Source organism: Diadema setosum, chromosome 6 (genome assembly GCF_964275005.1).
Source record: "Diadema setosum chromosome 6, eeDiaSeto1, whole genome shotgun sequence".
Classification (NCBI taxonomy): domain Eukaryota; kingdom Metazoa; phylum Echinodermata; class Echinoidea; order Diadematoida; family Diadematidae; genus Diadema; species Diadema setosum.
The window spans coordinates 33838339-33856917 of record NC_092690.1 but is presented as its reverse complement, the minus strand read 5'-3'; the positions used below and the strand labels follow the sequence as shown (position 1 = coordinate 33856917).

Genomic DNA, 18579 nt, shown 5'->3' with positions numbered 1-18579 from the left:
TTTTGTTTGGTTAAAGATGTACAATGTACGTACTTCAAAAAATGTGCCGCATACATCCTTTGACAATGCAGTATGGGAATAATATTACATAATTTGGTACTTTGTGACATGAAAGTCATGCTGGAGGAGATGATTTTGGACACTCCATTAACTTGACTCGATGGTGATATGAGCATGTCATACATGTACCTACCCAGTGTAACATCAAATCTGTACTTTAACAGTGATAACACAATTCTTTCAGAGGGCCTTGCTGTTAAAAACCCTCTCATTTTTCTTGAGATGAGAGCATACAGTTCTATGCTGGAAGTATGATACAACAGTTTGTAAAATGGAACATTGTACAGTTTAGTTTTCCTAGTACATGTAGTAGTGTCCTGCTCTAGCTACATCTAACACTACATGTAATTTGACTTTAACTTCAAAATAAACCAGTTTGACACAGAGACTTAACAATCTAGATCATAGAATAAAATTGATGATAGCAATATTAATGATAATAATAAGAATGATTATGCAAAAATGATAGTCAAAATACTAGTTTAACTTGTAGTAATTTATGATATGTTGATGATGATAATGATCAGTAACAGTATTAATGACGACTGTAATCAGTACTTGTAGATATTAGTAGTACAATGTTGTAGTATGGTAATAGTACATGTAGTAATGATAACAACAACAACAATGATGATGATGATGATAATAATAATAATAATAATAATAATAATGATAATTGATCATGACCATGATACTGTACTAACAATAATCATAATAAAACTTGTAATAGTCCGAAAGTTGTGACAGTGAGTGCAATCATTGTTAAGTACGGTACTACAAAGTGTCTAGTTTTGTATCAAAGTCTACAGATAGCCATTTTCCACCAAGGTGTGACTGTAAATATCCATTGATTTAATTTTAGTAATTTATTACTGCTATTGCAATTAAGACCACACCGACAGTACAAGTTTGCTTTATCGATCTCTGTGGAGCTTTGAACATGTGTTCCAGCCATGCTTCCATTTTCCCCACAAACTATACTAGCTGCACTCAACACTTAACTTCCTGTCAAACATCTAGCACAATTTTCTCCAAGCTACAGACAGTGTTAGATAGCTTTCAAAATTCGGAGATAATGTCCAAAGGGTTTATTTGTACATGTATGCCCCTGTGAGGTTTTTTAATGTTTCTACCTGTTTTTATAGACCCTCTATTTCAACATTGGGAAGACCTGGGAAATACACTGTCGGGCTATTTTGATTGATGAATCAACCAGATTCACGGCAATACATTTAATACAGAAATTGTCTTCTCTGTATCTAGCATCCAATGTACAACTAAAAAGCTGATGATTATGTTCCCTTCCTCTTCCTCCTCCCACCAGCACCCCTCCCCCCACCGGCAACCCCCCCCCCCCCCTTCCCTCCACCAGAAGAAGTCACTTGGGTGACAAGAGCTTATAATCTCAAATTTTGATGACACAGACTTTTTTTAGATAAATGGTCAGATAATCAGTGTAGTGATGTCCTGTCCAAATCCTAACTGTCTTCTATAATACCCCCTAAATGAAGCCACTACAGCACTTCAAAGGAAAGGCTATCCCATTCGGTATAGTGCTTTGGCCACCATGTTCTTGTTTGTTTGTTTGTTTGTTTTTTGCTCTCCTGAACATTTGACATACAAGATCTTGTGGCCCTACCGACAATATTTATGTAAAAGCACAACAAGGTAAAGATACTTTTAACACATCAAGAACAGAAGTGGTCAGCTCATGAATGTATGCTTTAAAATTTCTCTCCTAAAATCCCTCAGCAACCCCAAAGCTCATGATGCTGGTATATCATGTCTCGTCCTCATCAGGGATTCAGAAAACAACACTTGGTGAGTATTTCTATGTCTGTTGTGTATTTATACCCTTCTTGAAGTCAAGGGTACAGGGTGCAACATAAGCACTTGCCGATTGCTTGGGGCAAGTGAAAATGAAATTCTGGCAAATGTTTTTGAACAATGAGAACAAATGCTTGCCCGAATTGGGCAAGTAAAAGGTTTTGAAGCCACCCTTCTACCCCCCCCCCCATTCCCCCCAACAAACCTACAATTTCTATATAACTTAATCTATAATTAAAGAGTACACAGTATCTTACCTGTACAGAAGAGAAAGTTTGTGAAAAAAAATACTGGATAGTGCATTTCAAACTCATTATTACGAATAAGATTTCATCACATTCAAAATACACTGTATTCAGCTGACAAGAAGGCCTTTTCACTCACATGACTACGTACATTGTATATATGTTGAAAATGGATGAGAGGTTTAGAAACTTTTTTTTCCCTCATACCAGAAATGATTTTAAAAGAAACTATAATAATTCTGCTATTGATCTAAAAAAAAAAAGAAGAAAAGTGTGAATTTGGGTAATAATTCAATTCAATTCAATTCAATTCAATTCAATTCAATTCAATTCAATTCAATAAGCACTGAACCCTCCTTTTCTTCTAACCTTTTATGTGTTACAAGTACTGTACATGTATTACATTGTATAGTGTACAAATGCGGCTGCCTCTATGAAAGTGCATGAAATGCTGCCCCCTCTAATAACCCCACCAAAGCTGACAAACTGCTTCATATTTGCGCATCTTATTGTCCGTCTGACACACACACCCAAAAGGCTAGTGACCGGATCCTTTGACAAAGTGGTCAAGATCTGGTCCCAGGACGGCAAACTTACACACCGACTGGACGGATTCCTATCCACCATCACCGACCTCTGCTACGTGCCCAAGAACAAGACGCTCTGGGTGTCGTGCGGAACATCGCCTGTAGCAGCGCTCTACGACCCCAAGTCTGGGGAAAATGTAAGCCACTATGTACCACCTAAAAACATAGTCATTACGTTAATCTGTCTGGACTAGTAAGCTGATTTTGCTGTAACATACATTTCCTGTGATAGAAATGTGCCCGAATATACTCGAGCATACACAGCTGACTAGTCTTTTTAGTGGATTAATAAAAGATTCCAGCGCTTGTTATTTTGTATCTTGTTACCATTCAGATATATATGAAATAACACTGGAACCTGATACTGTAGTGAGTTACAGGTTACAGTGTTATTTTGCATACTATCGTGAAACAATGTGATATCATGTTACTTTTTGAGATGTATGTGAATAGCAGCTGTAGTCATCTCACTGAGGAGGATGCAGACAAAAGATAAGAAGAAGAAGAAGAAGAAGAAGAAGAGGAAGAAGAAGAAGAAGAAAGGGAGAAGAAAGAAACCATGTGAATGATGAGTTGTTTAAATAGGAGAGACTGATATGGTGTGCACATGTTAAAAGAAACCAAATGTCTTTTATTGAGGTTCAAGTCTGACAGTGATCTTATTGATTTTTGCACTTCTAGTAGATTGTATTACCACTTTTCATTTAAGTCAGGCTGTGAACATATTGATTTTCTGATGGTTATCAAATTGTGTCCAAATACAGCGTTTATTTCTAGAGTCTGACTGTGATCTTATTGATTTTCCCACTGGTATTCAAATTATATCAACACATTTCAATAGTCAGATTGTGATCTTAGACCCTGTTTCCAGTGCGGGGCTGAACCGAGCCACGACCGAGCCCAGCTTCAATTGTGGGGCCGAGCCTTGCAATGTTGTCCATTAACACTGCCGGGCTTGGCCGCGCTTTTGATTCAAACCTTTCAATATTTTGTCATAGTGGCGCTCTGCTTGTAAACAAACGCAATTTGGTATTGTCTGGTTTTCAAAACCTTTGCCAACTGAATTCCGTGGCAACGAAGTCGCCGTTCAGGCAAAGGCCTTTGCTGAAGGAAAAAATCCTTTGCAGGACAAAAACCACCTTAAACTATACTAGTTTTTGACGTTGAAGGGGGTTAATATCCTGAATAGCGAAATAATACAGGCAGAGGGTTTGGAAGCCAGACTAAGATTGGCTGCGCATTTGGTCCAGTTTGTGTTTACACTGAGAAAAGGCCGGGCTTGGCCGCGGCTTGGCCACGGCCGAGACCACCTCGAGAGCATGGCCAATGCAAGGCCAATTTTGGCCTCGCATTTGGCCTTTTGCACGTTTACACTGAAATGAAGGTGGGCTTAGCCACGACCGAGCCGCGGCCAAGCCTCGCACTGTAAATGTGGTCTTATTGATTGCTCTTCAGGTGTCAGATTTCATCGGCACATTTCAAGATGAGGAGAATGAGAAGTATCACCTACAACATATGAAGTACATCCCAGAACTCAACCAGGTCATAGGTCAGTGTGAAACACTCTATTGTTAAATAGCAATTTGCCCATCTGTATAGTCCCATGTTGAATTCCTCATGCTGTTTTGTGTGTCTATTTCCCTGCATTTTCCATCATAAATGGTAATCACAGGATCCTTGCAACTAACTTTCAGTGAATCATATAAAATAATGATACAATCACAGAGGGATATGAGATCAGAGCTTAATCTGATTTCAGACTTTCTTTTTTTACTCTGCCCAAAATGCACTTTACAGACATTTTTTTTTTTTTTCAGTTCAAATACATGTACATTGAAAACTTGAGCTTAATGCACATCAGACTTTTTTTTTTTTTTTTTTAAATAGTGCAAGTACTCTAACACCTGTCTTCTGATGCTTGTACAGGCAAATGCATTCGAGACATTATCATAAGGTAGAGAGTGAACCAAGCTGTACAACCCCCTCAGAATAGGAGAGGATGGCTTTAAATGCTTGTGATTGTGATGTTGGTGACAATGATGCTGATGGTGTAGGTGATAATAGTAATTGACATAGCAATGATGATGCTGACGATGCTGCTGCTGCTGGTGAATATACTGATTAGTAATGAAATAGAAAAATGACAATGGTACTCACTACTGATGATGTTTAGATGATGGTGATGGTTATGATTTGAGTGACAGTAGTAACCATGCAGTGGTGGTGATGATGCTACTCTTGATAGTCTTGATATTAATCTGATAATAATGATGATGACGGTGAAATGATGATGGAAATGACTTGCCGCAATTGCTGTAATACCCACTAACAGCCAGCAGCAGCCGACGCTACATACTGATGTGGAAGTACAACCCCCATGGCTGCATCACAACCCTGAAGTGCAAACACGCCGTGGAGTGTCTGACATACAGTAAGTTTCCTCCATCACCATTAAAGGGTGTGTACATTTCTGATCAAGGTGTATTTAGCTATGTAGCTTTTAACATTTTGCAAGATATTCAGAAACCACTCTATGAGATGTCAAAGAGCATGCAGTTCTTAGGGGTATCAAAAGTTTATTCGATGAAAATCGGTTTTGAAATGGCTGAGATATCCAAAAACAAGGTGAAACAAAGAGATCCTAATAAAGTTGTGACATGTCGCCTTTTATTATTAGCACTTTTTTTTGGATATCTCAGTCATTTGAAAACCAATTTTCATCAAATAAATGTTGAATCCTTCTTGAAATTATATGCTCTTTCATATTTTCATAGGAGGCTTCTCATTATCTCACTTAGGAATGTTCAAAACATGAATCCCTACCTCAACCAGTATTGTACAGTCCCTTTAAAGTATGCCATGGATATATTTCACTGGGGTTTTATTTGTTTTTGTTGATTTATTTTGGTTCTTTGTTACAATATTGCTACCAGTATTCTTGCTCAAAATTGCCTATAGATAATCCTGTGACCTTACCATGCAATGAATCTGCAATCGGGAAATTCATTTTGGCTTACGTTCAAAGTTTCACATGATGCAAACATGTGATCCCCTGCATTGCAAAATCCACATACAATAGTCCCTTTGGGAAAATTTTGCCACTCCTAGACCTTTCACTGTGAATGGTTTGTATTTAAGCCTTACGAGTCGTAGCAAGTAGAAGACTTTTTGAGTGAAAATGAAATTCTGATAGAGAAGATTTTAATTTTGTGCATAACTTCCCAAACTAGAAAATTTCTAGCCCCCTCCCCCACTCTCAAGCACACATGCAAGTTGGAAAAAAAAATGTGATTTGATATCAAGCATTTAAATTAGTACTGCTAAAGAAAACGAGCTTAGATGTACATTTGTAAGTGTCCATAATAATAATGGAAAAAACAAACAACAACAACAACAACAACAAGACTAGGGAAAGGGGCAAATGTATGTTGGAGGCTTGAAAAACTGGAGGGGGGGGAGGGCTAAAAGGCCCCTACCACTTATTACCCAGCTGTTTATTTTTTTTTTTTTCCGATTGCAACCAAATTTGGTATACACATACAGTTGTAGTTTATTTGTTTTCTTTGTGAATTGTAGTCACATTGGTAATTATATTACTCTATTTACTTTTATTTCTACACATATTCATAATGATGCAAATATGCAATTTTTTTCAGATTATTTTTTTTTCTAATAGTACATATTTATATTTAGATGTCCACTACATGTACTGTCTAGAAATCCCTGTTCAAAATTAAATGTAAGAAGATGTTAATTCTCAGTTCTATTAAGTTTGCTTTTGATAACATTTTTCCTCATGAACCATTTTGTTTTAAATCTTATATATTTCATTATTTCATAGCCTGAAAGAGTTATTTGATGTATGCAATTCACAAAATATCAACGGCAAAGAACACAAGGAAAATACAGTTTGAAAACAGTATCTATATATCCCAGTCCCCATTATCTTTAGACACAAATGAATTGAAAATAGTGAATTTTTCTCGATATATCTTGTGAAAACGTGAAGTTAATCTGCAATCATACATGCAGGAAATGCAAATAGTTGTTCATAATTCCAAAGGAAAACATCATGAAACAAAATTTATAGGTGTTGCAGAAAAATCACAGTTTATGTTTACATCATTTTCAGGTTAAAAGCAACCAGCTGTTTTGTGTTTAAAACAAACATTTGATTTGAAACTGTCTAGCTAAAACATATCTAGCACTGTGATGTGTGGAATTTTACTTATACACTCAGCAAAAAAAAGAAAGTAAACACTTTTTTGAGGTCATATTTTTCATAGGTGTTGATGAAAATCAATGTATTATATAGTACCATATTAAAGGAAATTCAATTGGCTATTACGCTCCTAGGTTGATTAAAAAGAAAATTTTACGCTTGAGTGAGCACATTTGTTTTTGTCCTCCAAGACACAAGATTAAAAATTGCAAAAATTGACATGTTCTCTTTCATTTGCAAATGCCCTTCACGATAACACAGACAACAAAAACCAGTTTAATACAATGAGAGACATGAATGAATAACAAAAACAAGTATTCTTTCTCATTATCTCTTTATAACCTCTAAGAAAAACAAAGTGGGAAACTAAAGAGCAAAATCAGAATTTTCTGTCAATTCAAACTTCAAATGACATAGGGAATAATAAGCAAACAGATGATTAAATGAGCAGAATTTCTTTATTTTATTTTTTTTTAATCTAGAGTGATTTAAGAATTCATGAGACAAATTCAAGAACCAAACATTGTTTACAATTTTGTAATTTGAAAAAAAAACCCTCAAATTTCTACCATTTTTGTTTATTATTCTTTTATACCATTTGAATTTAGATTTGACATAAGATTCTTTATTTTCCTTCATTATTTTTAGCCTTCATTGATCATATGGGCTTTAAAGGTAGGGAATCCCATTTGCATGCCTTAAATGAAAAGATTTATTGTATAAATACAGTACGTTGAAGAGAGTATCATTTTAGAAACTCCCATAAAGTATTGAAAGTGGAAGGTAACATTTAGTACATTTTTATTGACCGTTAGATTTTGAATTGAATTTTTTTCGGGGCTCACCGTAAATTCCAGTACATTACTAGGCTACCTTTGCAGACCCATGCACTGCATGCGTGTGTCCATCATGTATATTTTGTGAAGAAAGTTCATCAAAACCTACAAACATTTCTATATTCTTGCCACACACTCTATATGTTATTACATCAGCTCTTGTACTTTTAGATTTGTGTTTATAGATAAAAAATTACAGAAGACTGCAACAAAAAGGCTTAAGTGTGGCTGACACACAGAACTACTGAGCAGTTGAGTTTTGTGCATTATTCAAATTGTAGATAACTGTTGACTTCCAAATTTCTCAGCAGTGGCCTAAACAAGTCCCCTGAGGTTCATATTTAATGTTTTGCTGCATTTTGGGAGGTCTGTAAAAGGTATCCCCTACCTTTAAAGATATAGAGATCAAAGGTTTAGTTTTTCAACTTAATTCATGTTTCTTTTTGTGTGAAATTTGTTGTTTGTTCTTATTGTTCTATGGGAGAGCACATACGCATGAATGACTTGTTCAGTTTTGCAATTTTTACTTTTGTGCCTTAGAGGAGAAAATAAAGGTGTTCACTCATGCGTAAAATTTCCCTTTTTTGTTGACCTACCAAGTTGATAGCCAATTAAATTACCTTTAATATGGTATGTAATACTGTATACATTAGCTTTTAGCCTAATATTCTATGAGAAATAGAAACTTGAAAAAGCATTTACTTTCTTATTTGCTGAGTGTAGATTACCCTATGGCATGACGGATTACATGCCATTTTCTGTGATCGAATTCTACACTAGGTTGTTTTTGTTGTTGTTGTTGTTGTTGTTTTAAAGAGCGTAACAGAATCGTGCACAAAGCTTCACACAATCATTTTATGCCACTAAACTTTGAAATCAGGCAGAAAAAAACAACTCCACAACAACTTTACAATAACTCTGCATGAGAACACCCAAAAGCAAAGTTCAACATACCACAGTTGGCTCTCAAAATACCATTATCTGGCTCCCTGGGGGAAACAACCCCTGTGATCTTTTGTTACCTTTGATGTGACCTATTGTGATGCAGTGTCACAAATCCAAGCTGGCTTTGGATATGAATCTTGCAAGCACAGATAAACTCTGTATCTGAAGGTCCCAATCTAATAAGCCAGTTCGGAGATAGCTCATGTGCACATGGGTACAAATGACCTTTCATTTTTCTCAGTTGGTTAGGCACTTCACTAAATTCGAAGCGACATAATGCAGCAGCTTGCCCAACATAGCAATTTATAGAACTCGTATTCTAACAAAGAATTAACCTGATTGACAGATTGCCCTCCATCGACGGAAGAATTTTCATGAATTTGAAGAATTAACCTGTGTAGATGAAGTGACCTGAATGGTTTGTCAATCAACACTTTGGGAAGCATCTATTTCATTGTGCTGTTTTGAATACATTAACAAACTTTTTCTGTTAACATTGCCAAATACCAGGCTTGCTGTCAGGTTGATGTACTGGCAGGCACTATTTATAAGGATTCCATGAATAATCATAGCATTACAGTAAGAGGGTTGCTTATCTCAGTGAAATTAAAAACCAACCTGTCTCTCGGTACAAATGACCTTTTTCTGCTCATGCTCAAACTGGAACCCCGAACTGGCTTATTACTGTATCTTTACAAGAAGAACGAAATGACAGCAACTCTGTCCACAGTATTGCCTTTGTGCACAGAAGAACACTCAGCCCATTGACATGTTGAAATGTAACAAAATACAAAAACATGTACAAAGAACAACATACAATAGCATACTATAAAGAAAGCAGACTAGCTCTTGCACAGGGTGTAGCCTCCATTGTATTTGTACGTGATATGTGCACATAAACCTGTAAATACACACTGTGTAGACCTACAATGTATACTCACCAAGTGCAGTCACTTTCTGCCCCTATTGATATCCACACACTATGATTTATACCTGACTGACTCCAATATAAGGGTAATCTCTAATAAATACTCACTTGTGTAATGGTATTGTCCTGATATGCTGCACTCCGCTACCTGTCTTTCACTGTATTTAAAGTCTCCACAAATGGGAAAACACCTCAAGGACAGCTGACTGTATACTGTAGATGTATTGGCTTCTCACTTGTCATGGTATACTCACTCCCTATAAAGAGTGACATACAATAACCTACATGTAGTGGGGATTTCCCACTTTCACTTTGCACTCACTCCCTCCATTCCTTAAGGAGATTAGGGTCTTAGGGGATTGGTTGGTTAGATGGGGAGGGGGGGGGGGGAGGGGGGAGGGAGATGTGAGGAAGACACAGGAGTAGTTCCCCAGGACATTCTGTTGGCAGCGCTGTTGTGAAGAGATCTGGCGTCACCATTCTGGTCTAATCCTTCATGATTTGGAATGCCAGGATCTTGCCATTTTGGAACCCTAGTTGTGTTTGCTTTATGGCTTTGGTTTTATTAAATAAAGGCTGATTTAAGTTTGAATCATTGCCAAGATTCTACACAGGTGAACTTGTTAAATTAGCAAGCAGTATTGTAATGGAATTGCACTGATACATTTTTGAAATAAGTGAGGCTCCTATGCCATCCACATTGTTCAGTGTAATTTGTGTACAATTTTTCAGACTATTATATTTGGTTTCTGTGCTCAAGGACCACAATAACTTTGTAAAATCTCCATACAGTGCACTCCCGTTATAACGAAATGCTCGGGACCGGCAGTTTTCTTTCGTTATAACCGAACTAATACAATAATACATGTATAGCGAAAACAAGGAAGCCACGCATGATATTCTGTTTGTTGAATACTCGTCATACACTGGAAAGCTATGTGAACAATAAAACAAATAGTTAATCAATTTCAGATTATTGTACAGTGTATTACAATAACGCAAGTCCCCCTCAGAAACTGTGCGTGACACACCAAGCGAACACACAGTGATGTGACGCGTTCGCCCATGGATGCAGAGACGCTGTAAATGCCTTGTTCCGCTACGTATTCTCGAAAGCGATCCGCATAATGGAGCACATTTCTTTTGTTTTTCTTTGTCAGTGGTGCTCGGGAAAGACTTCATTATAACGAAAATTTCGCTATAACCGTGTTCGTTATAAGTGAATTTTGTACCATAGACTTTAATTGCAATAATTTTGGGACCAGAAGTTTTACTTCATTATAACGAAATTTCATTATAACCGTGTTCGTTGTAACGGGAGTGCACTGTATATTGAGCTGTCGATTTATGGACTATTTGATGTGAAATTATGAAAATCGTATGTAATGCCCCTTTAACAAGCTTTCACAACTATATATATTTTTAATTCGCTGTTCAGATTACATGTGAATGAAACTGGCCACAAAGATATCACATCAGGTACGCTTGACAGAGGAGGAGTAAATCGTGTTGTATGCTACGGCACTGCAGTATTTGTTAGTTGAAAATGAGACAGCCATTATTCACAGCATGGGCAAGGGAAAATCCATGGGAAGAATACAGTTCACATGATGTGTATGTCATTTCCAGGTACAACTGTACTTTCATGTTACTAGCATCCTGCTTTACACTCAAATGCCCCAAAGAACAAGATGTGTTCATCTACCATGATATGCTTTTAGTAATATACCTTGCGAAAAAAGGAGACAATACAGGAAATAATATCAACAGATGGCTTGTATATGCAATATTAGATATGAACAACAGCAAAAAAAAAATAAATAAATAAAAATAAGAGAGAGAGAGAAAAAAAAAGTGAAGTAGATATTGTACATACACAAAATGCATGCGACCACCCACCTCAAAACCCGCAGAAAGTTGCAGATTCAGATTCTCTGTAGTGGACTTCAATATGTCATGTTGGTTTGGCAAACTCAATCTCAAATTTAAAGGTTGCCTTAACTGAGAGAGTAATACTTTCTCTGTCTTCTGTCAAAAATTTTGCAGCTTAAAACTTGGCCAGAATTGAGATGTTAGCAGGCTTTTCTGGACCACACTTTTTTCCATTGATTTTTCTGCCCTGCATGACCAGGTGACCATAATAATCTTTAATCTTCTTTTCTTCGCTTTCGTCAGAACGTAACCTCCTATCTCCCTCTTATTTCAATCACTGTTTGAATGGGTTAGCATGATCAAATTCTACCAAGTTATCATTTTCAAACTTAGAACTTCCTCCTTTAAACTTCATCGAAAAGTAAAAAAAAAAAAATCATTTTGACCTACTTTTCTGTGGTGTGGAGCTAGGTGGTCACTATAGGCTAAAACTGGCCTATAAACTTATTATTAAAGAAAACACAAAAACACAAAAACAAAAAAACAGGCTTTGCTGATATCCTACCTTGTACTCAAACCAAAAAATCACTAAGCAAACTAAAACAAAAACAAGAAACAATCAGTAGGGACCTAATGGTTGTGGCATACAAATTTGTTTCGAACACACACACACATACGAACAGAGGTCACACATATTCCAAATACATGTAGGTTGCCCATTAGTGTTTTAGACTGTTGCCCTGTGAGAGGAATACTAAATTACCTCTTTCTGTGCTGTTTTGACTCAAAGCCAAGAAAGATCCTATCCTGTTCTTTGATGGAGGCAGCGACGGTCAGGCCCACAACTGGGAGAGACTCCAGACAAATCACTTCATGTACAGGTGAGCTAGCTGAGAGATATCCCAGACAGTTTTCACTTTTTCTCTATCTCATTTTCTTTTAATAACCCTTTAGTGTGGGAAACGTACCTTTGTAGCTGGTCCGATTGAACTGATCTTCATTCAGTGCTTTCTGGGATACATTTGAAAACCATCGCCACGTGACTACATGTATCGAGGCGTGCATTCATACCGTGATCTGTCATGGTTGACTCCAATCAAGATTTTTTTTTTTCTTTTTGTGTATTTCCATGGAGAACAGTAATGAAGCTTTACTTAATTAACTTTTTTGATTCTCAAATATGTCAGAGCTGGGTCAGCCTTCACAATCCTTTATACAATCCCTACACTACCAGGTTTCTAGGCTTCATCATCTGTAAAATCACATGTCCTTTGTTTACTTAAATCAGTAATTGAAATTGTACTTATTCATTTATTCATCGAATCATTTATCACTTACATAACACAATATCATCCTTGAATATGTTGCATGCTTGTAGATATAAAGTATATCTATATGATGACCGAAAATGTATGCGTTTCTTTTTCTTCATTCCCAAGCTCAAGCAACATGGAAACGACACTGCTGTCTGTATGTTTTTTGCTTGCTGTTTTATTTTGTGATCATTTGGTTTGGGGGTTCTTCAGGTTCATTTATGCGGGTGGACTTGCCAGTTGATATACATGGTGTAAATGGTGCTGGATTCTTTGTTTTGGGGTTATTGGTCCTTTTGTTATCCCCCTTAGGTGTCATTATTGTGATATGGGTGGGGGAACAAAAATATTGCAGTGGGCTTTTCCGCCCTGGAGGCAGTTCTGTTGAACAGGAGACAATATCTTTTAAAACCTAGTAATTGTTGAAACTGTCTTGGTCAATTTATGAAATTGATCAACATTAAACATATCTCATTTCACAGTACAATGGGAGAAAATGGTTGTGTAAACTTGACAAGATTTCTATATTTTTTCCTGGTCATGCAGTCAGGAGACATTTCTACTGACTGAGGCCAAAACCAAACTGGCCCAGTTGCGGAATGAAAAGCGTGAGGAACGGCGCCCTCAGGTGAGCGCCTTTGTACGCAGCCTTCACAACCCCACCCCGAGCCACTATTCGTACAGCAAGCCCAGCGGTGGTGCGAACTCTTGCACCTACAAACACAACAACTCAGCCCTACTGAAGGCACTCTTTGTCGAGTCTCTGGACCTGCTTCTCCTAGGGGCCGAAGATGGCAACATATGTGAGTACTGGGCCCAACGAGAAAGGGCAAATAGCACCTTGCATATCTTTCAGATATGTAGAAATACAGATATTGTAAGGCCTGGTCATAGTTAAATGGAAACACCGCTTGGTGGGACAAAATCCCCGCAACAAATGCAAGACATCTTTACTTTACCACACCCCCCCCCCCCCAAAAAAAAAAGGAAAGAAACAGTGTAGATTGTATCTACATGTAAGTGGAAAAATAAAGGCATGATTATGGCTACAGAAGTGTGTGCTGAATGTTTGCTGCACAGATGCCATTACATCGTACATACCACGTTGAAATAGGACAGTAATATGTGACCCGCTACAACAAAAAGGTCCTAAAGTCGCGCACGGTCGAAGCCGTGAAAATCGAGTTTGAAGTCAGAGCATTAAAATTGGTCAAAACTTACGATTTTCTGATTTTGATATATTATTGGAGTCTAACATGTCTTCTATCATCTGTCGAAATTTTGAAGCAAAATGATCAAAGGAAAGACCAAAAAATAGCGTTTTTCTGAGCCATGTTTTTTAGCGTTTCAACGAAGCAGAAACTGGTTCGAAAATTTGGATTGAGCGCCGCAGATAGGTTCCGCCCCTAACAACGACCAGAGTGATCTCATTGGTCAGTTTGCTGCTTGCTGCTGACCGAAGCGTGAAGCTCGCACACTGCCCAGTCGACTGGTGCGTGCGGGCGGGGTGCGCTACGCTCAGCCGCTTCTCACATCCTGGTCACTGATTGGTTGGTGAGGAGACCGCCGACGCTGATGTGCTTGAATGAACTCTTAGGGGGTTGCTAGGGCTTACCTTCTGTTGTCCAGAGGTGAAAACTCACTTGCGTGTCCCTTGATCGCGATTGCGTCGAAAGGAAGACTTTTAGGGCGCTTTTCTCGAAACAGTGATTTTCCAGACGTCTCAACATGCTCTCTTTTAAACATCGATATCTCCGCAGCCGATTATTTTTATAAAATGTGTTATATATCAATTTAAAGCAGAAAGATTAGGGGATTATATAATGCAATTTTCAAATAATCGACCTCGCCCGACTTTAGGATCATTTTGTTGTAGCGGGTCACATATGAAAATGAGTCGGAGTGGCATTCACAAATTTAATAACATGCAAACTTATTAGGTCTGACCTTGACATGAATGTAATGCGCACACTTGCATCTCCCGTCATTAGTGACCTGTACTCTATAGTCATGAATCTGCATGTAAACACTGGCAAAATCCTTCGGAAGTATTGATGCATGAAAATTAGAAATTCAAGAGTTTACTACATATGGTGTATACAGTATTCTATGTGTGATAATATTTCATCCCATTCAGACATTTGGGGATTTGACGATGCAGCAGTGAATGCACTACGTGACATGAAACCCTCCAACAATGTAGACCTCCTCAAGAAGTACCGCATCCTGCTCAATAACTTCTCCGAGTCCAGCTCTGATAACTCATCGGAATTTGAGGAGACGATATCACTGGATGATGAGGTGAGTTCCAAAGAGATTTTTCATTTCAAAGATTTTTCTCCTACTCTCAAATGCACAAGTCTGAAGGGTCACTGAACTATCCACTGACTATAAGGTCACTAAAACTATCCACTGAATTTCGGGTCACTGAACTCTACGCTGAATTTGAATGCACTTTGCAATGTTTAACAGTGGACCCTTGTTGTGAAGAGGTCAGATAGAGCAAAACATTTTTATGACAAGGTGAATTTACAGGAACCTTGTGTAGCAAGGTTAATTGCCTTCCAAGGCTTTCAGTTCCTCATAATGAGGTTCTCTCGGATCAGTCAGTTATTAATATCCCATGTTACACAATTACTCATTCTTTACACTGAGAACAGGTGAACAATTTCAAAATATGATTTAAAGGGATCGTATAGTTTTGGTTGAGACTTAACTTCAGGTTTTTACCATTTTTTGGTGAGATAGCGAGAAACCTCTTATGAAATATGAAAGAGCATGTAATTCCATGAGGATTTCAATGTTTATTTTATGAAAATCGATTTTGAAATGGCTGAGATATCCAAAACATAGTGATCCTAATAAAGTGTGGGGCTCACATTTTATTACGATCATTTTGTTTTACTTTGTTTTTGGATGTTTCAGCTATTCCAAACCCGGTTTTCATCAAATAAACTTTGAATTCCTCTTAAAATGGTATGCTCTGTACTATTTCATTTAGTGTTTTCTTGGTATCTCGAAAAAAAAGTTAAAGCCCAATTTTCATCTCCACCAATACTGTACCATCCCTTTAAACAGTTCTTATCTTTCTTTCTTTAATGCAAAACATAGTGGTGGTTAGGACAATTACATTGTCAGCAAGCCATGGCACATGACTTGTTATTAAAAAGAGCTTACCCACTATTTGATAGTTGGTAATAATTAATAATATGTCTTGAACACTTGTAATGCTTTGATATTCATCATGAATATATGGACATGGTACAAAGAAAGCCAGAACGAGAATATGTATGTAGAGGGATATAAGAAAAGGGAAGAAGGAAATATCTACAAAAATGCTTGTCTAAATAACTAGGGTTTACAAAGACATATACTTGTATCAAAGTGAATAGCAGAGGACAGTTCATGAAGGTATTGTGGAAGTTTATGTCATGGGAATGGACCAGCATGTAGATATGAGTGATCACCCCGAGAATTATGAGTTTGTGGCACAGCATCAACAATATTAGAGATGATTGTGCAAATCTAAGACTCCAAGGATTACTTGCATGGTAATAATAAGGGACTAATACTGGTACTTGACTCGTAGTGATTTATTTTTCTATGCATAGTGTACAAACAGCCTGCACAATGTCCTTGGCACCCATCCATGCATGTAACCTCTATTCAATTCCCTCAGTCAGTCAAATAGTATGGGTTTCCAGATTGTGCAGGCATTCTTTCCTGTACAAGCTGTTCCATGGCCTTTGCATATGTGCAGTGCAGTACTCAACATTTATCATATTTATACTGGTTTACTGTAAATGTTCATCACAATTGTGATATGCTGCATAAAAAAGTATTTGGTAAGACTTACCAAAGGGAACCAGACAATGTGCTCTGAATCCAGAATTTTCCTGTCTTGCATGCATAAATCGGTGAATGCTTTCCACATTGTGTGGTAGGAATAGCAGCTAGAGATCACTTCCCTTGACACAGGAAAAAGACTTTGATCACCAAGACGTACAGTCGTGGTGCATTAAGCATTGTATTAGAGTTATGAGGGTTGTGGTTTCTGTGACAGGCAATGTATATTGTGTCAGTGTCACATGCAGAATAGTCAAGCTGTGAGGTAAATCCAGAGATAGGGAAAACTGCAGAGTTCAGGCTATTATTTCTTTGGATTCATCTCTCTCTCTCTCTCTTCCCCCCCCCCCCCCCCCCCCCCCGGTGCTTTCTTTTTGTGACATGCATATTTCACTATTAACCACAAGACCGCTCTGCTCCACAATTTACTGCATACTTCTTCCTTCAAACTTGACAGCTAGTTTCGGTACATTCCCTGTCCTTTGCCAAAATTTTAAATTCCCCCTTATAAGCCATCAGAAGAGTCGTTAAGATGCCGGGTTGGTTTGAGGTTACAGCATCCCCACACAATGCATCCTGCTTTAATAGACAAGTTTTGCGCTTTTATACTAGCTTGCACTTCCTCCTATGTGCACTGGGCCGTAACAAAATAAACTTTCATGCCTTGTTGATGATGAAAGAGAAGAGATGGTATTGAATTTTGCTTCTTTTTGGCTTGAATATTTATGACATACAGTGTATGTAATGTGGAGAGATTTCCTATTCATTACATATTTTGATTTGATATGTTTGTTTGTTGGTTGGTTTTCATCTTTTTTTCTTCCTTTATTTTCTTGTTCAAAGAGAGAATACCACCTGTGGGTCTGATTCATGAAGTTTTGAAACTCTTAAATTAGGATTGAAATCAGCCATAACATTGGATAGTGTGACTGAATGCTGGATCAAAGCAATGAGTGTAACCATGGGGGGGGGGGGGGTGGATAAGGGATGACATGTTAGTGTTAGATTTTCTATTATTTGTTTGCTAGTTTGTTTCTGAAGCTACAACTGTCATTGAATGTTTGAGATATTGCTCTCATATCAAAGTTAGTCATCAAATTGAATATTCTAAGGGCAAAACACACATGTTGACACTGCAGCAGTGCTAGCATAATTTTTGTTTTTGATGCTATATTTGGTTTGTACCATTACAGAGTGGTAAATTGATTATTAATAATAATTATTATTTTTTTTAATTCACAACAAAGGATTCATTAGAACTCATGTAGGTTTGTCTTATCTTAGTCCTTGGCCTAGGTGAAGTAGGACACTTTTCTCTGGCTAATCGATAACTATAGTACGAGCAGTCAAGTGCTTTTATATGGTCTCATTTTAACTTCCTTTAACCCTATTCTAACTGGGCTATTTGAGACCAAGTTTTTACTGGGGGGGTTCAATTTGACCCCCCCCCCCTTCAGATCTCGGCCGCTGATCACGCGATCACCGCGAAATTTTGCCTGAAGATAGAGCTGGATGTCAACTACAAGATTACATGGTCATACAATAGAAAAATATTGCCTTTCTATTTTTAATGGATTAATTATGCAAATTTGTGCATGAAATCATATTTTCACCTATAACTCCATTAAAAAGACTGGAGGATTGCTAAATTGTTGTGTCAGAATTCCTCAAAGCACATCAATTAATTTTCGTGTAAAAAAATAACACAATCAAAATCAATTTCTTTTGTTTTCTATTGTTTTGTTAAATTCTTATATATTTTACTGTTTTTTCGACCTTTTTGTTTTCTATTGTTTTTTAGCCATAATTTGTTGCAGGCACTTTCAGGCTTATCTACACTAGAATTGATTGATTTTAATGGTTAAAAGTTGAAATAATCCTATTTATATCAATTTAAC

General features: G+C 37.3%; 1 protein-coding gene across 1 annotated transcript in view; it reads left to right on the top strand.

Annotated features, from left to right (window-relative positions):
- The window catches only part of LOC140230101 (uncharacterized), a 43526-nt gene that overhangs the window by 17810 nt on the left and 7137 nt on the right, over positions 1–18579 (top strand). The window contains exons 7-13 of the mRNA XM_072310305.1: positions 1813–1881; positions 2670–2856; positions 4175–4268; positions 5052–5150; positions 12313–12403; positions 13382–13638; positions 14973–15136. Coding sequence (XP_072166406.1) covers positions 1813–1881; positions 2670–2856; positions 4175–4268; positions 5052–5150; positions 12313–12403; positions 13382–13638; positions 14973–15136 — 961 coding nt within the window. The remainder of the gene's footprint in view (positions 1–1812; positions 1882–2669; positions 2857–4174; positions 4269–5051; positions 5151–12312; positions 12404–13381; positions 13639–14972; positions 15137–18579) is intronic.